The 20,538-nt window shown below is 45.4% G+C and overlaps 2 protein-coding genes across 4 annotated transcripts in view; both read right to left on the bottom strand.

Annotated features, from left to right (window-relative positions):
* Window positions 1-1,036, bottom strand: part of Ptpn9 (protein tyrosine phosphatase non-receptor type 9) — an 83,005-nt gene extending 81,969 nt beyond the window's left edge. The window contains exon 1 of the mRNA XM_051156517.1: window positions 633-1,036. Coding sequence (XP_051012474.1) covers window positions 633-695 — 63 coding nt within the window. The 5' untranslated portion in view covers window positions 696-1,036. The remainder of the gene's footprint in view (window positions 1-632) is intronic.
* A 5,319-nt stretch (window positions 1,037-6,355) lies between these two features.
* Window positions 6,356-20,538, bottom strand: part of Snupn (snurportin 1) — a 31,668-nt gene continuing 17,485 nt past the window's right edge. For 2 of the 3 annotated variants that reach the window (XM_051156514.1, XM_051156513.1), the window contains exons 6-9: window positions 17,997-18,094; window positions 12,854-12,931; window positions 9,888-9,968; window positions 6,356-8,025 (exon numbers count right to left, since the gene is read on the bottom strand). In XM_051156514.1, the coding sequence (XP_051012471.1) occupies window positions 7,717-8,025; window positions 9,888-9,968; window positions 12,854-12,931; window positions 17,997-18,094 (566 nt within the window). In that variant the 3' untranslated portion in view covers window positions 6,356-7,716. The remainder of the gene's footprint in view (window positions 8,026-9,887; window positions 9,969-12,853; window positions 12,932-17,996; window positions 18,095-20,538) is intronic. The other variant, XM_051156515.1, reaches the window with a different exon arrangement.

Here is a 20,538-nt window from a genome sequence, read left to right as displayed (position 1 = left end):
TCAATGCCAGGGACTTGGGGAGCTAGAGATGGGGCAGATCTTTCAGAATCCGTCCAAGTAGGCCTGTCACAGCAGCCTGAAAAGCCTAAAGGGTTCCTTTGAGAATCTGGGGCACCTACTTACCAGCGCTACATACTGCCCCCCCCCAACCCCATTTTTAGGAAGGGAGATAACCACCTAAGGACCCTCCTCCAAATGGCTTTCCTTGCCCTTGAAAAAACTGACCCTCAAGGAAAAAAAAAAAAAAAAAAAAAAAAAAAAGCAAACGCTTTATAAGAGAGCAGAAGGGCCGGGAGCCAAGGTGTTCTGCGATCATCCAGTGGGAAGCCTACCCCAGTTCGGGGAACTTTAATAATCTCTGGAATGGAGCGGCACGGGGGGTGGGAGAGGGGGTGAACACACGACGGTAGCCTTGGGATCGCACATAAGCAGCTCAGAGCGAGGGGTCCCGCAGCTCCCGGGTTGGGCGGGCGGCGGCCTGGGGCGCGGTCTCCGGCCGGGGAGGCCAGCCTGCAGGCCTGAAACCTGAGCAGGAGCTCGGAGGGCCCCGGGGTGAGGAGCGCAGCTAGGCTAGCAGAGGCCGGCCTAGGCCTCACAGGCTCGGACACACCCACCGCTGCGGCCGCGCTTACCTGCTCCTCCTCGGGGGTCAGCTCCGGCGCCATGTCCGGCCGGGGCGCGGTCGCGGGTTCCATCCCGCCGCCGCCGCCACCGCCGCCCGGGGACAAGACTGCTCTGCGAGCGCCGGAGCCCGCGGCACTCCAACTCCGCCTCTGCGGCCCGGGGCCTCAGCAGCTCTCGGCCGGCTCGCGCATGGTGGGACCGACCGGCGCGGCCCGGCGCCCGCGACGGCTGCCAACGCCGCTCCTGCTGGCCGCGGAGACTCGGCTGTCGCTCCCGGCGGGGAGGAAATGCCTCCTATTTGCTTCACTCCTTTCCTCACGCTACCCTTCCTCTCCCGAGGAGGAGAAAGTGCAGTGCGGGCGAGGAACTAGCAGCAGCCGGAGGTTTGGTTTTTGTTTTGGTTTTTCTTTTCTTTTTTTAAAAGAATCGACAACTTTTAAAGCCCACCGCGAAGGCCTCCGGAGCGTCTTCACTCCCGCGCGGAGCTCGCTGGCACCTGGAGACCGCCCAGCCCGGGCGTCCGTCCGGGGGATGCGGGGCCCTGCGACCTGCGCGGCAGCCTGGCGGCCCAGTTCCTCAAAAGCCGCGGCGGAGAGAGGGAGGGCGGGCGCGAGCGAGCGAGGAAAAGGCGTCCCCCTCCCGGCTCAGGGCCAGCGCTGCGGCCTGCGCCGCGTCCGCCCGAGCCCCCCGCGGCTCCATTGAGAAACTGAGCATCTCATTCACAAACAGGCGCCGGGGAGGGCCGGGCCGAACTGGGACGCTGTCCGAGAGGGGGAGACAGAGAGGAGCTGGGAGGAGGGGAGGCTGAGCGGAGCGGCGGGGGAGGGGCTGCGGGGGACAAGAGGCGACTCCCCTGCAGGAGCCGGAGGAAGACCGGACTGAGTGTTAAAAAGGATCCAAAACTATGCAGCGACCGGGCACTCTTCCCGGCGTCCACAGGCGGCTGCCACTAATTCGTGACAACCCACATCTTAGTGTCTTAAAGGTTGCCGGAGAGGTCCAAGATGTTCAACTGCCTAGGATCTGACAGATAAGCAAGGGCCACATTTCTTTGCTCAGTGTATCCTGTAGTCCAGCATCATTGTAGCTAATTTTAATCGCGTACAAGAAAAAGACATCCTATATCAGAATTCATTCAGGAAGCCAACGGCCTTTGTAAATGTTCGGTTTTCCTCTAGAGCAAGTGGGGGCAAAGTTTGGGTCTGCGGATAGCGGCATTGTGAAGGTAGTGTTGGGCCTGCTGTTAGTGTTCACCATTTTAGACCAAAATTGAGTATTCGAGGATATCGAGAAAAGGGAGTGCAACAGTTACTCCCCTAGGCCTGACACGCAGAAAGAACCAGGGGAAGAGTCTTCAGAAAAGAATGTGCAGCCGGGCATGCCTGTAATCCCAGCACTCAGGAGGCAGAGGTAGGTGGATCTCTGATCTACAAAGCTAGTCCAGGACAGCTAAAGCTAGAAAGAAAGAGAAAGAAAGAAAAAAAAGAAAGAAAGAAAGAGAGGGAGAGAGAAAGAAAGAAAGAAAGAGAAAGAAAGAAAGAGCTAGCTTGGGTTTTGATGCTCATCTTAGACGATTCTTTAAAAGCAGGATGGAATCTGGCCTCCTTTACTCAGGCTGGTTTTGAGCTATTGGGTTCAACTGATTCAGATTCAGATATATGTATGTTTTGTATTTGGTTCCTGAGACAGGGTTTCTCTATGTACCTCTTTGCTGACAGACATTTGTAGGCCTATCTGCCCTTGAACTCAGAGAGATCCACCTGCCTTCATAGTGGTGATATCAAAGGCACATGCCACCACACCTAACCTTAAATATTTGTAACTGAAAATGATTTTTTTTCTCACAGTGTATTCTTAACCCCATTTTTGCACCAGTGCAGTAGCAGCTTCAGGTGACCCCTGCTAATTTTTTCTTTTTGGGGGGTTGGGTGGAGGTGTTGTTTTTGAAAAAGGATCTCTCTATGTAGCCCTGGATGTCCTGGAACTGGCTATGTAAACCAGGCTTGGGCTTGAATCTCCAGAGATCTGCCTCAAGAGTGATGGGCATGCCCAGCCCTTCTAGCCACTTTAGCTAGGTTAGTTTGTCTTTTGCCACCAGTAAAATGGACTCTAGGATCAACTCAGGAACCCACTCAGGAGTTGGGAAGACAGGAAGACAGTCAGTGACAAGGATATTTAAACATCAGGCATTGCACTGGAGTTAAAGTTAGGCAGTATAAGATTAGGAAAGATGTATCAGGAAGTAAAAACGGAAGCACTCAGGGCCTGGAGCAATGAGTCAGTGGTTAAGAATACTGGCTGACCTTGGAGAGGCCCTGGGTTCAATTCTAGTACCCACATGGTAACTCACAACCTTGGGGATCTCTAGTCCCAGGGGATCCAGATCCAACAACACCCTCTCCTGGCCTCTCGAGGTACATGGGATGCACAGACACACATACAGAAAAAAAAAAAAAAAACCCATATACATAAAAAATAATAAAGATAAAAACGTTTTTTAAAATGCAAGACTCAAATAGTGTGCATAACATATAAATGTCATTTATATAAAAAAAAAGTAACCCACATCAGGCAGCTTACAACCATCTATAATGCCAGCTCCCTCATATCCAACACCCTGTTCTGGCCAATTCAGGCACCGGTGCACACATATGCAGATGTACACATAAATAAAAATAAATCTTAAACGAGTTAGTGGTGGCAGGCACCAACCAGTGCACACATATGAAAAGGTACACATAAATAAAAATAAATTTTAGCAGGGTGTGATGGTGCACACCTTTAATGCCAGCACTTGGGAGGCTGACACAACTAGATCTCTGAGTTGGAGGCAAGATCTACAAATCGAGGCCAGGACAGCCAGGGCTGGTATATGAAGAACCGCCCCCCCCTCAAAAAAAAAGGTCCTGAGTTCAATTTCCAGCAACCACATGGTGGCTCACAACCATCTACAATGAGATCTTCTGGCATGCACGTGTACATGCAGACAGAGCACTGCATATATAATAAATAAATACATTAAAAAAAAAAAAAAAGAAAAAGAAACCCTGTCTTGAAAAAAAAAAAAAAAAAGAAATCTTAAGCCAGGTGGTGGTGGTGGAGTGTACCTTTTTGTTTTGTTGTTTTTCAGACATGATCTCCTCTGTGTAACAACCCTGGCTGTCCTGGAACTGGAGCTACAGGCTAAGCTGTCCTTGAACTCACAGAGCTCTGGCTGCCTGAGTGCTAGGATCAAAGAAGTGTACCACCACACCCAGCAGTGGGCCACACCTTTGATCCTAGCTCTTGGGGAAGCAGGAGGATCTCAGATTTCAAGACCAGCCTAGTCTATAAAATGGGTTCCCGGGCAGCCAGGGCTACACAGAAAAAGCATGCCTCAAAAATTAAACAAAATAAATCAATTAAGTCTTAAAAAAGAAAGAGAATTTTCCCGTCTTAACTCTGGTGGTTTGAATGGGTATAGCCCCATAGACTGGTGTTTGAATGTTGGCTCACAGGGAGTGGCATTACTAGGGATGGCCTTGCTGGAGGAAGTGTGTCTGTCACTGTGGGGGCAAGCTTTGGGGTCTCTTTTTTTTTTTGTTTTGTTTTTTTGAGAAAGGGTTTCTCTGTGTAACCTTGGCTGTCCTGGACTCACTTTGTAGACGAGGCTGACCTCGAACTCACAGCGATCCGGCTGCCTCTGCCTCCCAAGTACTTGAATTAAAGGTGTGTGCCATCACACCCGGCCTAAGGTCTCTTAATATGCTCAAGCTATGCTCAGTGTGGCACACAGTGCCCTGCTGCCTACAGATCAAGATGTAGAACTCTGAGCAGTTTCTCCAGCACCATGTCTGCCTGTGTGCCGCCATCCTTCCCTTCATGTCTGCCTGTGTGCCGCCATCCTTCCCTTCATGTCTGCCTGTGTGCCGCCATCCTTCCCTCCATGTCTGCCTGTGTGCCGCCATCCTTCCCTCCATGTCTACCTGTGTGCCACCATCCTTCCAGCACCATGTGTGCCTGTGTGCCACCATCCTTCCCTCCATGTCAATAACGAACTAATCCTGTGCCACTAAGCCAACTCCAGTGAAATGTTTTCCTTTCCTTTCTAAGAGTTGCCATGGTCATGATGTCTCTTCACAGCAATAGTTATCATAAGACATTAACAAAGTCCTATTTTGTCCCTCCCAGTCACTTCTGCTTTGAAGGGCAACCACTGTCTTGGCTCAGCATAGCTTTACTTGTGTATGTTTAAATAGTCATTTAGGCTAGGCATTGGTGGAATATACCTTTCATCTCAGCAGTCAGGAGGCACAGGGCGCAAGGAGGATCTCTGAGTTTGAGTCCAGCCAAGTCTATATAGCCCAGGACAGCCAGGGATACATAATGAAACCCTATCACCAAAATATAAATAAATAAAACAGACATCTAAACAAAAACATGTTTTCACCCAGTTTGGTGCCGCAAGCCTTTGATCCCAGCACTCTGGAGGCAGAGGCAGGTGGATAGCTGTGAGTTGGAGGCTGGCCTGTGTACAAAAAGAGTTCCAGGAAAGCCAGAACTATTACACCGAAAAACCCAAAAATAATTTTAAAAGTAACAAATACATGTTTTCTCCCTACTAAATTTTCTACAACTAAGTTGACTTGGGAGGAGGCGATAGACCACGCCCAATGGCGGCCCCTGCTCTTGTGTGCAGTGTGAAATGAAGAGACAACCCTCCCCTGCTGCCAGAGTGTTCAGCTGGAGCTTTGACTCACTTGGAGAGTGAAGAGCCAGGCAAAAAGCATACTAGAGGGATTTGGTTCTCCAGCCAGTTCTACAGCTCTAATTAAAGATGACAGGTTTCACTGGCAAGCCACTGTGTGACCTAAGCTGTGAGTTCGAGGCCAGCCTGGTCTACCATTCAAGTCCAGGACAGCCAAGGCTACACAGAGAAACCCTGTCTCGAAAATAAAACTTAAAAAAAAAAAAAATCAAATTGTACTTGTTAAATTTAGTTGATAACATGTTTTGACTTATACATGCATCTGACTCCACAGTGAGTAATTTGAGGACTTCCTAGGTTTGTTTTGGGTTTTACTTATACTTACTTTGGAGATAGTGTCTCACACTATAGCCTAGGTTAGCCTCAAACTCATAGCAATCCTCTATCTCAGCTTCCTACGTGCTGGGGTTATAAACATAAGCCACCAGCCAGGCATGGTGGCGCACGCCTTTAATCCCAGTACTCGGGAAGGCAGAAGCAGGCGGATCTCTAAATTCGAGGCCAGCCTGGTCTACATAGAGAAACCCTGTCTCAAAAAACAAAAAATAAACAAACATAAGCCACCATACCCAAAGCCAAGCCTTGCCCAGCTGTTGTGACACTGGCCTGCACAATCCCCATACTGATAAAGCTGGCTGCTAAAAGAAAGATGAAAGATTCAGAAGACTAAGAAACCAGCCAGGGCCTGGTGGCATAGGCATGCAGCCCCAGCTGCTCAGGAGGCTGAGACTGGGTTGTAAATCCAAAGCTTGGCCTGGGGCTGGAAAGCAAGTTCAAGGCCAGCCTGCAGACACTAATTGTCTAATGTTTCTACATATCCCTTAACATAAGTAACGCTGCTATATTCATATTGCAAATCTGGCCTAAACACTGGAGAGTGTTTATACAGACAAATGCCTAACCCTGTAGACAGTGGGCTCTGTCCCTGGGTAAGAGTAAGAACATGGCTTCTCCCTGTCTGATTACAGCAGCTTCACCCCTGTAAGAGCAGATCCTTCAGGAGTTCCACTAGATGCACTGACCTGTATAACAGGCTCTGCTTAACCATTACTGGCCAGATCTGTCCTCAGAGCTAATTAACTCTAAGGGGCCATCGCACGTCACAAAACCTGACTTGGATCCCTTTGAAGTTCTTTCCACAGGACACTATTTCAGCTGAAGAGAATGATGATGCCAGTCTGTCCAGTAAGAGAAGTCCTAGCAACTCACAAAGCAGTGTGGGCTGCAGACTGAGGCCACAGGACCTGGAATAGACTTTGTGAACAGAATAAGAACTAACTAGGTAATTTTAAACACCATCTCCTACTTTTATAGCTCATGAAGAGCTTTACTTCACAGATCTGAAGGGATCTTGCCCCAGGGCTTTTCCTTAATTCTCTTTCACTAGGATTAAAAAAAAAAAAATCTAAAGCTCCCCTCTGCCTTCGAGCCTCCTCTCCCTAACTCTCCACTCCTATTTTATACTGGACTCATGTTGAACCTACTTGATTCCAGACCAAGTCCCACCCTGCTCTAGGGGAGTGTGGCTACATATCATGTCACTCTTTGAGGACGGGCTTTCTTCATGGCCTGCACAGTATACCAGGTCCCTCCCTGGAGGCTCAGCCCAGTTCCATGCACCTCTGTGAAATCTGCTCTTCCTTTGCCCCTAAGCTCGGGCACTTTTCTGCACTAAGCAATCACTTCACCGTGCTCTACATGCTCTGGTGCTTATTTTCTCAGGGGATGGCATACCCCTCAAGGTCTTGTCTGCCTCAGTAACCTACATCTCAGAGGCCTAGCACAGGGTTTATCTCCTGATAGAGGCTCTAACATTTCTTAAAGTAAATGAAGCCCATTAGCATTTTATCTCTGGAAAGGTCTAAACAGTAGAAAAATCACACTTGTTTTCTCAGAAGAAGGAACATATTCAAATACCAAGAACTGCAGTTCCTGGTAAGACCTTTCAGAAAATGGCATTACCAACAGCAGCAGCTGGAAACTCAGCAGAATGTTTGAGTACTAAAAGGGGTGAGATGGGCCAAGATTTGAACAGTTGTGCTGTAAGTGTCCTAGGGAGTAACAGGAAAGTGAGGACATTTCTAAATCTTAATAAGCACAAGCAACTTTTTCTTAAGAGTCATATATTTACCTTGTAGACCTGGGACATACTTACCACAGCAAGAGATATTCAAATCTACCCGGATTCCAACTCCATTCAAAAGGGACCCACCCCCAATAGTCTGAGCCAACATTCCAGACAAGGGTCAAGCTGGTTTTGGTAGTGTGAGTTTGGAAAGCGTACTCTGAAATAAAGTCACCTCTCATCACTGTCCTCATCCCCACTCTTTCGTGGGTTGTCCACTTTAGTTGTCCATGACACTCTCAGGGCTGTGGGGAGGAGTCCTCAACTTGGGAGTAGACAGGTGCTCCAGCTCATAGTGCCCATCAGAAGTCTTGTGTGTGAGTCTCTCCTTCATGTCCTCCTGGCTCCTCTTGTGCTCCATAATCTGTTGGAGCTGGTGCCCAGCATATTCTGGCTTGGTGGTCAGCGGACCAGCTGGGACGACTACACCTAAAATATCGGATACCATGTAGGGGCGCAGCCAGCCCACCAAGGGAGTACTCCCAGGGCTATAGTGGGTCTGTTTATGGTAGAAAAGAAGTCCGTCTACCTATAGGAGAGATCAGGAATCATAATGACTCGGGGCCACATATTTCCAAGACAGTTACACTGAGGCAGTTCTTGTTGGTCCTTATTTGTTTTGGGGGGGAAGTGGGGGGTGGGGTGGGGAAGCAAAGCTCTTATGTAGCCTACCTGTCCTACTATGTAGACCAGGCTGGCCTTGAATTCCAAAGACCCACCAGCCTTTGCCTTCTGAATGATGGGATTAAAGGAGTGTCTAACCACGTCCAGCCAATTTTTCCTTTCTTTATTCTAAGCCACTGACAGTGGAAAAAAGACTCCTTGCATTTCACATGCAGTTTCTTCAAATAAAGAAAGAGCTGGGGCTAGAAATGGTGGTATACACCTACCTATAATCCCAGGACTCACAGGATGAAGGAGGAAAGAACTCAAGGTCAACCAGACAGAGCTACATTGTGAATTATCCAAAAGAAGAAGGAATGGAAGGAGAGAAGCTCTCATAATAAAACACATAAAAATAACACTGTTCTGTTTGCAGAGGGTATTTGGGAGATGGGATTTCCCACCATAGAAAACTCTAGGCTCCTCCATAAAGATGAAAGTATGAAGTATAAATGCAACTGAGTCCATGTCTTGTCCTCACATTCTGAACAATTTCTGCACTCAAAAGTCTCAGTAGTAAGGCTGAGCTCCTTTTATAGGGTGAAAGCAAGAGATGCAGGCATCGCCATCAGGAACAGGGACAGTCCTGTTCAGAGGCCCTGCTTCTCATGCTACTGCTGCTGTCTAAACACCTCCCCCCAGCAGACTGTTTGGAGCCACATTCTGGGAAACTCAGTGTTTCTAACCGGGAAAACCTCCTACACCCCCATACTTTCCTCTTCTGTGATTCAGTGACTCACCCCTAAAAAGCATTTCTTGCCACTGGGATATAAGTGTTATAAATAAAGATGGTGTTCTTACCACCTTCTTAATTGACTGCCAGAAATGAAGCAACTTAGTCTTTGATATTTCCTTATCCAGGAAGCTGTTATCCTTTACAAAAATAAAATACACTTCAAACAAAAACTTGACTGTGACTAGGCAGAATTTTATTATTTTGTGTTTGTTTTTCAAGACAGGGGTTTTCTGTGTAGTCTTGACTGTCCTGGACTTGCTTTGTGGACCAGGGTGGCCTCGAACTCACAGAGATCTCCCTGCCTCTGCCTCCCGGAATGCTGGGATTATAGGTGTGCACCCCCGCATCTAGAACTAGGCAGAATTTTTAAAGGGATAACAGGCAAAGAAACTCTACTTGTTAAGCCAAGAGAGTAACTGTAGGTTCTAAGGATAAAATGCTACTCCAGACTCAGAAGTTCCTGGGGACAGATTTTCAGTGCTAATAGGTGGCAAGTATGGGTGAAATCAATGGGTTGGCCCAACAACCATGCTGCTGATTAGTAAACATGGTTATACCAGGAACCATCTGTGCTTTAACAAAAAAAAAAGAGAGAGAGAGAGAGAGAGAGAGAATCTAAGGTTCAAACATTTCTTGGGGTCAGTCAGCCACATATACCCACGTGACTTACTTTACAACCAGGGGCCTGATTTTTGTGCTTATAGGAACAAGGCACCCAGAGATGATCTAGAATAAAGGACAGCCCTGCTCTTCTGTAGGCCTCAATGTTCCAGGGGTGCTGGGGGACTATTCAATTCGGATGTTCTGATTTATGTAGTAGGAGTGAAGTCTGGAGGGCAGCAATGACATCATTTCCTTATAATTAATTTTCAGCCCTGTTTTGATGCTTAGATAAAACAAAACAAAACCCCAGAGGATTCCTTAAGATTGCATGTGCCCAAGTCAGCTGGTACTGTATCATCATTCAGAGCAATAGACAACGGTTCTGTTACCTCGAAAGGAAAATCCATAGACAGCACCTTATACAGGCTCTCAGGAGTACACGGGAAATTCTTTAGCCCCACAAACTTAAACTGAAATGTAAATTAGAACAAACAGTTAATAAATGTTTCAAATAATACTAGTTCTAGTGATCCAAAAGCTTTATCAGGAAACTGGGGCAGGAGAGTAACTATGAGTTTCACATTTCAAGGTCAACCATGTCTTTTTAAAAAGAGAGAATAGCTGGGCATGGTGGCACACGCCTTTAATTCCAGCACTCGGGAGGCAGAGGCAGGTGGATCGCTGTGAGTTCGAGGCCAGCCTGGTCTCTACAGCAAGTCCAGGACAGCCAAGGCTAAACAGAGAAATCCTGTCTCAAAAAACAAAACAAAACAAAAACAAAAGAGAGAGAGAAAAAAAAAATCCAGATGCTTGGACCCCACTTCCAGCACTCTGAAAATTCTAGAAGTATATATCTCACCAAGTCCCAGGTACAGCCACAGAGATCTAGGCTAGTCTGGTTTACATAGCAAGCTCTAGGCCAGCCTGGGCTATAAAGTGAGACCCTATCTCAAAGAAAAACAAAAACAAAAACAAAAAACAAAAAAACCTAATAGGTTGTTGTGTAATAGTTTCCTCGAGGTTGAAATGTTCCATCCTGCAGGAAATCTCCTTAAGCAGGAAGGTAAATAACGTCAAATAGCTTTAGGAAGTCCCTGAAGCTGACTGAGTCACTAGCCCCGCCCTGCCAGAGGAAACAATAAAAGCTGAACATCCCACTCGGAACAAAGCTGCAATGAAAGCTCAGAGACCAGACAGCTGCCTAGAATGAGTTTAAAACAGGTCACTTGGAAAGGACACTGTCCAGCCTGTTGAGCAACCTACAGATGCTCAGACTTCTCAGTGTTTGTGAGCTGTCACCCATGCTGAGGGAGGCTTTGGCGATGCAGCTGTCTTGGAGTAATTTGTGCTGCTATAAGCAACCCCTCACCCATGTTCCTCTAAGCAACCCCAGTGAAAGCCACTGGTTCACCATGTTGGACTTTGGTAGTATCATACTTTGATCTATCATGGGTTCCCTATCTGGGGTGAGTAGATGTGTGTTGTGTCTCCCCCTCAAAAAATTTTGTCTCATAGCATAGGTACAGCTCAGTGGTAGAATACTTGCTGAGCAGCCATAAAGTTCTGGGTTCTGTTACTATATACCCCACACACAGCATTAAGCATCGTACACTAAGTGTCTTACCATAAAAATTAAACTATGAGAATATGTATGCGGGGCTTTTGGTTTTGTTTGGTTTTGGGTTATTTGGAGGTTTTCGTTTGATTTTTTTGAGACAGGGCTTCTATGTGTAGCCTTGGCTGTCCTGGACTCACTTTGTAGATCAGGCTGACCTACAACTCACAGTGATTTACCTGCCTCTGCCTCCCGAGTGCTGGGATTAAAGGTGTGCGCCACCATACCTAGCTTATATTTGGTTCTTTGGGTAACTCTTGATATTATCCTTTATTTTTTGAGATGGGATCTCACACTGTTGTCCAGGCTAACGCCAAATATGAACTCCTCCTTCCTCAGCTCCTGTGTGCGAGGATTACAAGCATGAATAACCTCTCCTGGCTTATTAATATCATTTGCAAATGAAAAAAACTAAAGCAAATGAGGCTACTACCCTAATAATTCCTCTTTTTTTTTTTTTTTTTTTATTGGCTTTTTCCAGACAGGCTCTTTCAATGTAACAGCTCTGTAGGTTGTCCTGGAAATCGCTCTGTAGACCAGGCTGGCCTTGAACTCACAGAGACCTGCCTCTGCCTCCCAAGTGCTGGGATTAAAGACGTGCTTCACCTCTCCACCCCTCCTCTCACCTTCCCACACCCCAGCTACATTATTATTTTTAATGGTGCTAGGGAGTAAAGCTAGGGCTTTACCGATGCTAGACAAGTTCTGTATACCAAGTCGAGTCATACCTCCAGCTTTTACCCTAATAATTATTAAACACACAACAAAAATAAAATATGGATGACTATTAAACTCATACATAGTCTTCCCATTATGCTATTATAATATGCTGCCTGAAAAGATAAACTCATCAATCAAGAGTGGTGGCTTGGGCTGGAGAGATGGCTAGAGGTTAAGAGCACTGTCTGCTCTTCCAAAGGTCCTGAGTTCAAATCCTAGCAACCACATGGTGGCTCACAACCATCTATAATGAAATCTGGTGTCCACTTCTGGCCTGCAGGTCTACATGCAGGCAGAACACTATATACATAACAAATAAATAAATCTTAAAAAAAAAAAGTGGTAGCGGATCTGGGGCTGGAGAGATGGCTCAGTTTCTAAGAGCACTGGCTGCCTTTCCAGGGGACCTGGCTTTGATTCTAGCATCTACATTATGGCTCCCAACCAGTTTGAGGAGATCTGATATCTTCTTTTGGTCTCTGTGGGCACCAGGCACTCAAGTGGTAGAGACATATAGGCAAGCAAAACACCTGTACACGTAAAATAATTTTGGGTCAGGCATTATGTTGCACACCTTTAGTCCCAGCACTCAGAAGTAGAGGCAGGTAGATCTCTTTGAGTTTGAGACTGGCCTGGTCTACATAGTAAGTTCCAAAGCTGGAGAGATGGCTCCAAAGGTTAAGAGCACTGGCTACTTTTCCAATGATCTTGAGTTCAATTCCTAGCAACCACATGGTGGCTCACAACCATCTATAATGAGATCTGGTGTCCTCTTCAGGCCTGCAGGCATATATGCAGGCAGACTACTGTATACATAATAAATAAATCTGAAGGAGGAGGAAAAAAGAAAGGAAGAAAAAGAAAGAAGAAAGAAAGAAAAGGAATTGTGGCTCATGCCTATAATCCCTACATTTGGGAAGCTAAGGCAGTTAGACCAAGGCCATAGCTAACTAGTTCAGGGCCAGCTTGGGCCATATGAAACCTTGTCTCAAAAACAAACCATAACAACAACAGCCTTACAGGATTAATCTTGGTTTTCTCTCCGAGTCCTTCTTCTTCTGGTAATTTTGAATGCATCCAGTAGAATCGGAAATCAGTCTGCAATGAGAAGGTAAAGTAAAAAGATAAAATATTGTCATCTCAAACTCTTTTATCCATAAAACATCTCATTCTAATAGCCGTGTGACTTATAAAGACCAAAGCTCTGCTGTTGCTATCCCCATTTCTATTTTTAACCATAGTTTATCAAATCTTTCAAGATCTTTAGGTGTGTAGGTGTGTGTGTGTTTCAAAGAGTAAGATGGATCAGTGGCTAAAAATGCTTACCATACAAACTTGATAACCAGCCCCACAGCGCACGCCTTAAGTCCTAGCGCTCAGAGAGGCAGAGGCAGGTAGATCTTTGTGAGTTTGAGGCCAGTCTGGTCTACAAAGTGAGTCCACGACAGCCAAGGCTAACACAGAGAAACCCTGTGTTGAAAAACAAAAACAAAGGGGCGCTGGGGTGATGGCTCAGTGGTTAAGAACACTGGCTGCTCTTCTGGAGGACCTGAGTTCAATTCCCAGCACCCACATAGCAGCTCACAACTGTCTGTAACTGCAGTTCCAGGGGATCTGGTACCTTCACTCAGACACATATACAGGCACAACACCAAGGAACATAAAATAGAATAAAAATAAATTATTAAAAAAAAAAGTCTGACTATCTAGCCCTGGTTGGCCTTAAATCCAGCCTTTCTTATGCAAGGCAACTGCTACCTCCCAGTCTTTCTGAGTTTTTCTATAAAATTATGCAATAGGAAGAATGTTACAGTAGTTAATCCAGAAAAACAAAGAGAAATCCTGTCTCAAAAAACAAACAAACAGAGCCGGGCGTGGTGGCACACGCCTTTAATCCCAGCACTCGGGAGGCAGAGGCAAGCGGATCGCTGTGAGTTCGAGGCCAGCCTGATCTACAAAGTGAGTCCAGGATGGTCAAGGCTACACAGAGAAACCCTGTCTCGAAAAACAAACAAACAAACAAACAAACAGGGCTGGAGGGATGGCTCAGAGGTTAAGAGCACTGGCTGCTCTTCCAGAGGTCCTGAGTTTAATTCCCAGCAATAACTGGTGGTTCACAACCATCTGTAATAGGATGGTTTTCTGCTGTGCATGAAGACAGTGTACTCATATACATAAAATAAATAAATCTTTAAAAAAAAACCAAATGTTCTAAAAAACAAACAAAACTGATAACCTAAATTAGATTTTTAGATCCCACACTTGGAAGAAGAAAACCTTCACCCAAAAGAAATTTTGGCCTCCATGTACTGACGTGCATTTATTCAAACACATCACTCATACACACAATAATGGTAAATAAAATTCTATTTTCATTGAAAATATATTTCCATTGTTTATATCATACACAGTATTGTATTACATAAAAACATTTGTATAGAAGTATATGTTTAAAGACTTTCTTCTTTTAAAATTTAGCAAGCTGCCAGATATAGTAGTTTAAACCTGCACAAATACCAGCATTCAGGAGGTAGAGACAGATCATCTTTTGACTTCACTACATATGGCCTGTCTCGACTCCATTCTCCTTCAAAAATAAACACTTAGAATGGCTAGATATGTGGGCTCACACTTGTAAGACCAGCAATCAGAAGTCTGGGGCAGAAGGACCCCAAATTGGAGGTTATCTGGGGCTATGTAGCAAGATCTAATGCCTTGAACTCACAAAGATCCACCAGCCTCTGCTTCCTGAGTGCTGGGATTAAAGCTGGCCTCAAATCCATAAAGATCCACTTGCCTGTCCTGGGTGCTGAAATCAAAGGCATGTGCTACCAGACCCAGTCAATACCTGTATATCTAATTAACTACACTTCAACTTCTTACATAGGGTGAGCCTGCTTCAAACAATAACAGCAACTCAACCTTCACTCAGATATAGTGGGTCATACCTGAAATCTCCACATTTGGAAAGATGGAAGCAGGACTGCCCACAAGATTAGGCCATACTGGGCTACATAGTTCCAGGCCAGCCTGAGCTACAGGTTGAGACTCTGTCTGGTTTTATTTTGGTTTTTCAAGACAGGGTTTTTCTGTGTGTAGTCTGGCTATCCTGGAGCTTGCTCTGTAGACCAAGCTGGCCCTCAAATAAGAGATCTGTCTGGCTCTCCAGTGCTGGGATTAAAGGTGTGCGCCATGCATCTTTAATGCCAGCACTCAGGAGGCAGAGGCAAGGGAAGCTCTCCAGTTTGAGGCCAGCTAGTTCTACGTCAGCCAGGAATGCACACAGAAACTCTGTTTCAAAAAAAAAAAGTAATAAACAAATAAATAGATGAATAAATGAATAAATAAGTAACTTCAACACCCTATAGGGACTATACTGTCATTATTGATATTTTACATGTTGAGGACACTTAGAACCAGAAAGATGAAGTCACTTTCCTGGGTGAACAAAGGAAACCCTGTGAGCCCTAGGACTCTTCCATTCCAAAGCACATTATACTAGCTCCCTTGCTTCACTTTAATCTATTAAAAATGCTGCACAGCTGAATCTTTTCCTAAGTAGTGATTCTTTGAATTATTGATATGTAGCCTTCTATAGCTATGAGACACTCCTTGTTCTTTTATTTTGCTTCTGGAAATTTGAAACAATAAAAGTAGTTTTTTCTTCTTTGTTTTTGTTGAGACAAGGTTTCATGTAGTTCAGACTGGCCTCAAACTTGCTATGTATTAGAGGGTGGCCTTGAACTTCTGATGTCTGTGGAGGCTATAGGAATAAAGCAGTCAAACACTCTGCCAACGGAGCTGCATCCTGCTTTGCAGAGACAGGAAAAGCCAGTCCAGGTTTGAGATTCATGACATTCCTCCAGTGTCAGCCTGCAACAAAGGGACCATGGGCATGCGCTACAGCTAAACTGGTCTTTTCCTTATAGCATAGCTTTATGTGTGGTTTTAATTAAAAAATCTGTTCATGGTGACTACAAATGGTGAATATCTTTTAACCAAAAGAAAAAAAAAAAAAAAAAAGGAAAACGTGTACCAGGAATGATGACCAAAGTCTATAATACCAACCTTTTGGGGAGATTAAGACAGGAAGAGGATCATAGATTTGAGGCTAGCCTGGGAAACATAGTGACTTCTTGTCTCAAAAACAAAGCTGGCTATATGCTACTTAATGAGTTCCAGGCCTCCCAGGGCTGGATAGCAAGATTCTCTCTCAAACAAAGAAACAAAATCATCATTAGCTGGCATTCCTGAAATTCACTCTATGATAATAGCTATATAAAGAAGCAGTCTAGCAATCTGTCCAGGTGTGGTGGTACATGCTTTCGATCCCAGCACAGGAGGCAGAAGCAGGTGCATCTTTGAGTTTCAGACCAGCCAGGGCTACATAGGGAGACCTTGTCTCAAAAAAGGAAGGAAGGAAGGAAGGAAATCAATCTGGAGCTAGGTGTAGAAGAATGTTAATTCAGAACATGGCTGTTCAGGCAAGATCACATCCAAAGATCTAAGGCTGTGTGATTGGCTGGAATACAAACACACCTTTAATCCAGGAGACAGAGACAAGCCCATCTGAGTTCAAGGCCAGCCTGGTATAGAGCAAGTATCCCATAAAGAAAGGCTTAGATCCAGGGGTGGTGATACATGCCTTTGATTCCAAAGGAAGGTAAAGTTAGGAAGCACCATGTTTGAAAGTGATGTCTAATTGAGTGGCAGAAAAGGTGACAAATCAGAGACAATGACAGAATAGGATACACCCAACTATTAGGAGAAGAGAGGAAAGGAAAGCTACTGAAGAGGCAGTTTTACCAGGACAGAATAGAAACATGGGTTGCAGAGCAAGAACTCAGATGGAACGAGCCAGAAGATGAGAAGAAGCCAGAAGACTAGAGCAAATTACTAAGTTGCTTGAGGCCAAGCAGAGCAACTTCAGGCCAAATGAGAAGGCTCATTAAGTAAGACAGCTGGGATAAGAGTTTGAGCCAGAGCCAGGCGGTGGTGGCACACACCTTTTTTGTTGTTTTTGTTTTTGTTTTTCGAGACAAGGTCTCTCTTATGTTAGCCTTGGCTGTCCTAGACTCACTTTGTAGACCAGGCTGGCCTCGAACTCACAGCAATCTGCCTGCCTCTGCCTCCCAAGTGCTGGCACATACCTTTAATCCCAGCACTTGGGAGTCAGAGGCAGGCGGATTGCTGTGAGTTCGAGGCCAAGCTGGTCTACAAAGCGAGTCCAGGACAGGCAAGGTTACACAGAAAAACCCTGTCTCAGGAAAAAAAAAAAAAAAAAAAAATAATAATAATAATAATAAAGAACAAGTAAGGGTGAGCTTATTAAGTAGTAAGTCTCAGAGGCTGAAAACATTCTAGGCATAGGTTAGGTTGTACAAAGGCTGGAAGCTTCCAGAACTAGTCCTAGGTTAGCAGACAGAGGCAGTAAGACAATTGAGTCAAGAGAATAAAAGCTACTTTTACAGCTAGGCACAGTGGTCTATGCCTGTAATCTCTTCCTAGAGCAAGCTTTGAGAATGGAGACTTTGTTTCATACAAAGAATGACCTGGCATTTTCAGGGACAGGATGTAGTGGGTGAAAGAGGGACAGGAGTTTATTTAATGATGTTGTCTACATAAGACAGCACATTTCTTACCCTTCAACCATCCCTGCAACAACCTTCCCATCCTTTGAAAAGAGGCAAGGGGGCACTCACAGTTGCTAACAGAGACCTAGCCTACACCCCTGCTGTTCCTTCCTCCTTAAGAGCTGCTATATTAGCAGGTGGTGGTGGGGCATGCCTTAAATGCTAGCATCCACGAAGCAGATGCAGGCAGATCTCTAAGTTTGAGGCCAGCCTGGTCTACAGAGTGAGTTCCAGGACAGCCAGGGCTACACAGAGAAACCCTATATCAAAAACCAAAAAAAAAAAAAAAACCAAAACCAAACCAAAACAAAACAAAAAAACCGAACTCCTATCTTTCCCTTAGTTCCTCATATTTATCTTTAAAATTAAGCTACTTTAAGCGCCCTCAAAGATGCAGGGAGCATGAGATAATGTTCTTCATTACCACACCCTGCACATACCAAGAAGTTGGTCACACACCAAAGCCACATGCTGAACCACCTTCCCTGGAGGAAAGGACACAGGAAAGACACGAGATTATCAACCCTTACCTGACAGTCATAAAAAGGGTGTCCCCGCCAGCACATCACATCCAGAACATAGTAGGTCTGGTTCGCCTCACTGTAAATGCAGTCCAGAATGGTGTAGTCTACAGATACAAGGAAGAAAGTCAACACAGAACACACCTTCAGCCAGGGTTCCATCCACCATGAGGAAAGGAACCCCATTTTTTTTTTTTTTTTTTGTTTTGGGTTTTGTTTGTTTGTTGGTTGGTTTTGTTTTGTTTTCTTCGAGACCGGGTTTCTCTGTGTAGCCCTGGCTGTCATGGACTCGATTTGTAGACCAGGCTGGCCTTGAACTCACAGCGATCCACCTGCCTCTGCCTCCCGAGTGTTGGGATTAAAGGCGTGTGCTACCATGCCCAGCTAGGAGCCCCATCTTAAGAGGCCCAAGATGAACAATCCCAGGGTTTAGGGGAATTGCCAGTACTAAAGATGATGGACTCATCAAGGAGAGAGTTCTACATAGCTCCCGGGAGCTACCTGGCATGGTTTAAGGCTGCTGTGACATAAGACAGTATGAGAGATCAAGACTTTAGACAAATGGGAATTCTAAACAAGATGAGACATTACTTTTAAAGAAGCGTGGGTTTTAGTTTTGGTTTGTTTGTTTAGTTTTTTAAGACAAACTATCCTGAAATTCACTATGTACCTGAAGATGACTTTGAAATCTTGGTCTTGCTTCCATCTCCCAAGTGCTAAGATGGAACCTGCTATTTTTGTTGTTTTGAGATAGCACAGAAATCCGCCTGCCTCTGCCTCTGCCTCTCTGCTTCTCTGCCTCTGCCTCCCAAGCACTGGGATTACAGGCATGGGCCACCACCCTTTACTTGTTACATTCTTATCCTAAGTACTGTGCCCTATGAGATATCAAGTATAAATTGTCAATTTGTCACTTGTTTGTTTGTTTGTTTGTTTTTTCTGAGACAGGGTTTCTGTGTGTAGCCTTGGCTGTCTTGGACTCACTTTGTAGACCAGGCTGGCCTCGAACTCACAGAGATCTGCCCGCCTCTGCCTCCTGAGTGCTGAGATTAAAGGTGCGTGCCACCATACCCAGCTCACTTTCTTTAAGGAAACAGAGATTAGACGATCAGAGAAAGAGGCAATAGCTAAGTTGTACAACATACACTCTGAGCAACAGGAATTCTAGAAGGAGAAAACCAGAGTAAAGGAGGAAGGCTATAGTTCCATTTCCTGTAATCCCAGTACTTGGAAGGCTGAGGCAAGAGGATCAGGAATTCAAAACCAACCTGACCCCTACATGAACCTCTGTCTCCAAAAACAAAAACAAACAAACAAAAAAGCCAGCCCAAAAGAGAAAGCTAGCCTTACTACATAAGCAACACAGGAGAAATCTTCAAGGAGCCTGAACAGGTAAAGAATAGAGCAGCTTTACCAGTTCCTCTCAAACCAACCAAGAATACATTATTTACTCCTTATAACCCTAGTCCACCTACTGAGGCCAGGTAGAAGGAAAGCTAAGGTAGCTAACGGAACCAAAGATGAAAGGGAATTGAGCTGGGAATCCTCAGAAACAGCTCATTGTGCCATTACACTTGACATTCTCTCAGGGACATTTACGGGAAAAATTGCATGTCATTTTGTAATAAAAAGCCCAAGACATGATAACCTTCATTCAAAGACGTACTGCTTAGTGGGCCTCACAGAGCTGGCTGTGTGTATCATGCAACTGAGGAGACCAGATCTTGAAGGGAGGATACTTCCAAAGTGGGTCATTAAAACAACTAACCAAAGTCTGCCCTGTACACGCACACAGCAAAGTTGTAGCATCGCTCTGATGGTGAGGGCTCAGGACGTTTCCTCTGTCTCTAAAGCCCCAAGGCCTTCCCCCATGGATTTCCAGCATTGACCAGGAGGCAAGACTAGGAATGGGGATGTGGCCTCCTCCCTGGAAAGCAACAGGGATCAACAAGAAAACCAATAGTTGCTAGCCCCAAGACTATATCAAAATCATTGACAGCTCATATTTTATAGAAAACCACCTGAGATTTTACAATGCAAACTCTGCCTGATTCTACACAAGGAGGGGAGCATTTAAGGCCAGAAGCATCAGACAACCTAACCCAGAGAGCACCCATGGAAGCTAGAGAGGCCCCAACTAGCTAGCATGCCCGAGAAGGGTAAGCAGCCTGGGATGCAAAGAAGCAAAGGGCACAGAGCCTCTTGTACTAGATGGACAGCCTGGGATGCCAACACACACTTCCACCATTTCCTGTCTGCTGTAACCAGAAGATGGAGGCCTCACCCAGTGCAGTGTAACTGCTCAGGGATCAAGCCCTTCCAGTTGTCTTCAAGGGGCCAAGCAGAAAGACTAGCAAGGCCAAAGACAAGTTTTTAGATCCACTAGAACTAAAAAACAATTAGTAGGTTTTTTGTTTTGTTTTTTTTTTTTTGGTTTTTCCAAACAGGGTTTCTATGTGTAACCTTGGCTGTCCTAGACACCATGCCCTGCCAATTAGTAGTTTTTACCCCAATTCTACATAAGCACCCAGCCCCATCCAGTGTCTCTTCA

The sequence above is a fragment of the Acomys russatus genome, chromosome 14 (genome assembly GCF_903995435.1).
Source record: "Acomys russatus chromosome 14, mAcoRus1.1, whole genome shotgun sequence".
NCBI lineage: Eukaryota > Metazoa > Chordata > Mammalia > Rodentia > Muridae > Acomys > Acomys russatus.
Note: the sequence above shows the minus strand (reverse complement) of the source record. Positions and strands in the feature narration are given on the sequence as shown.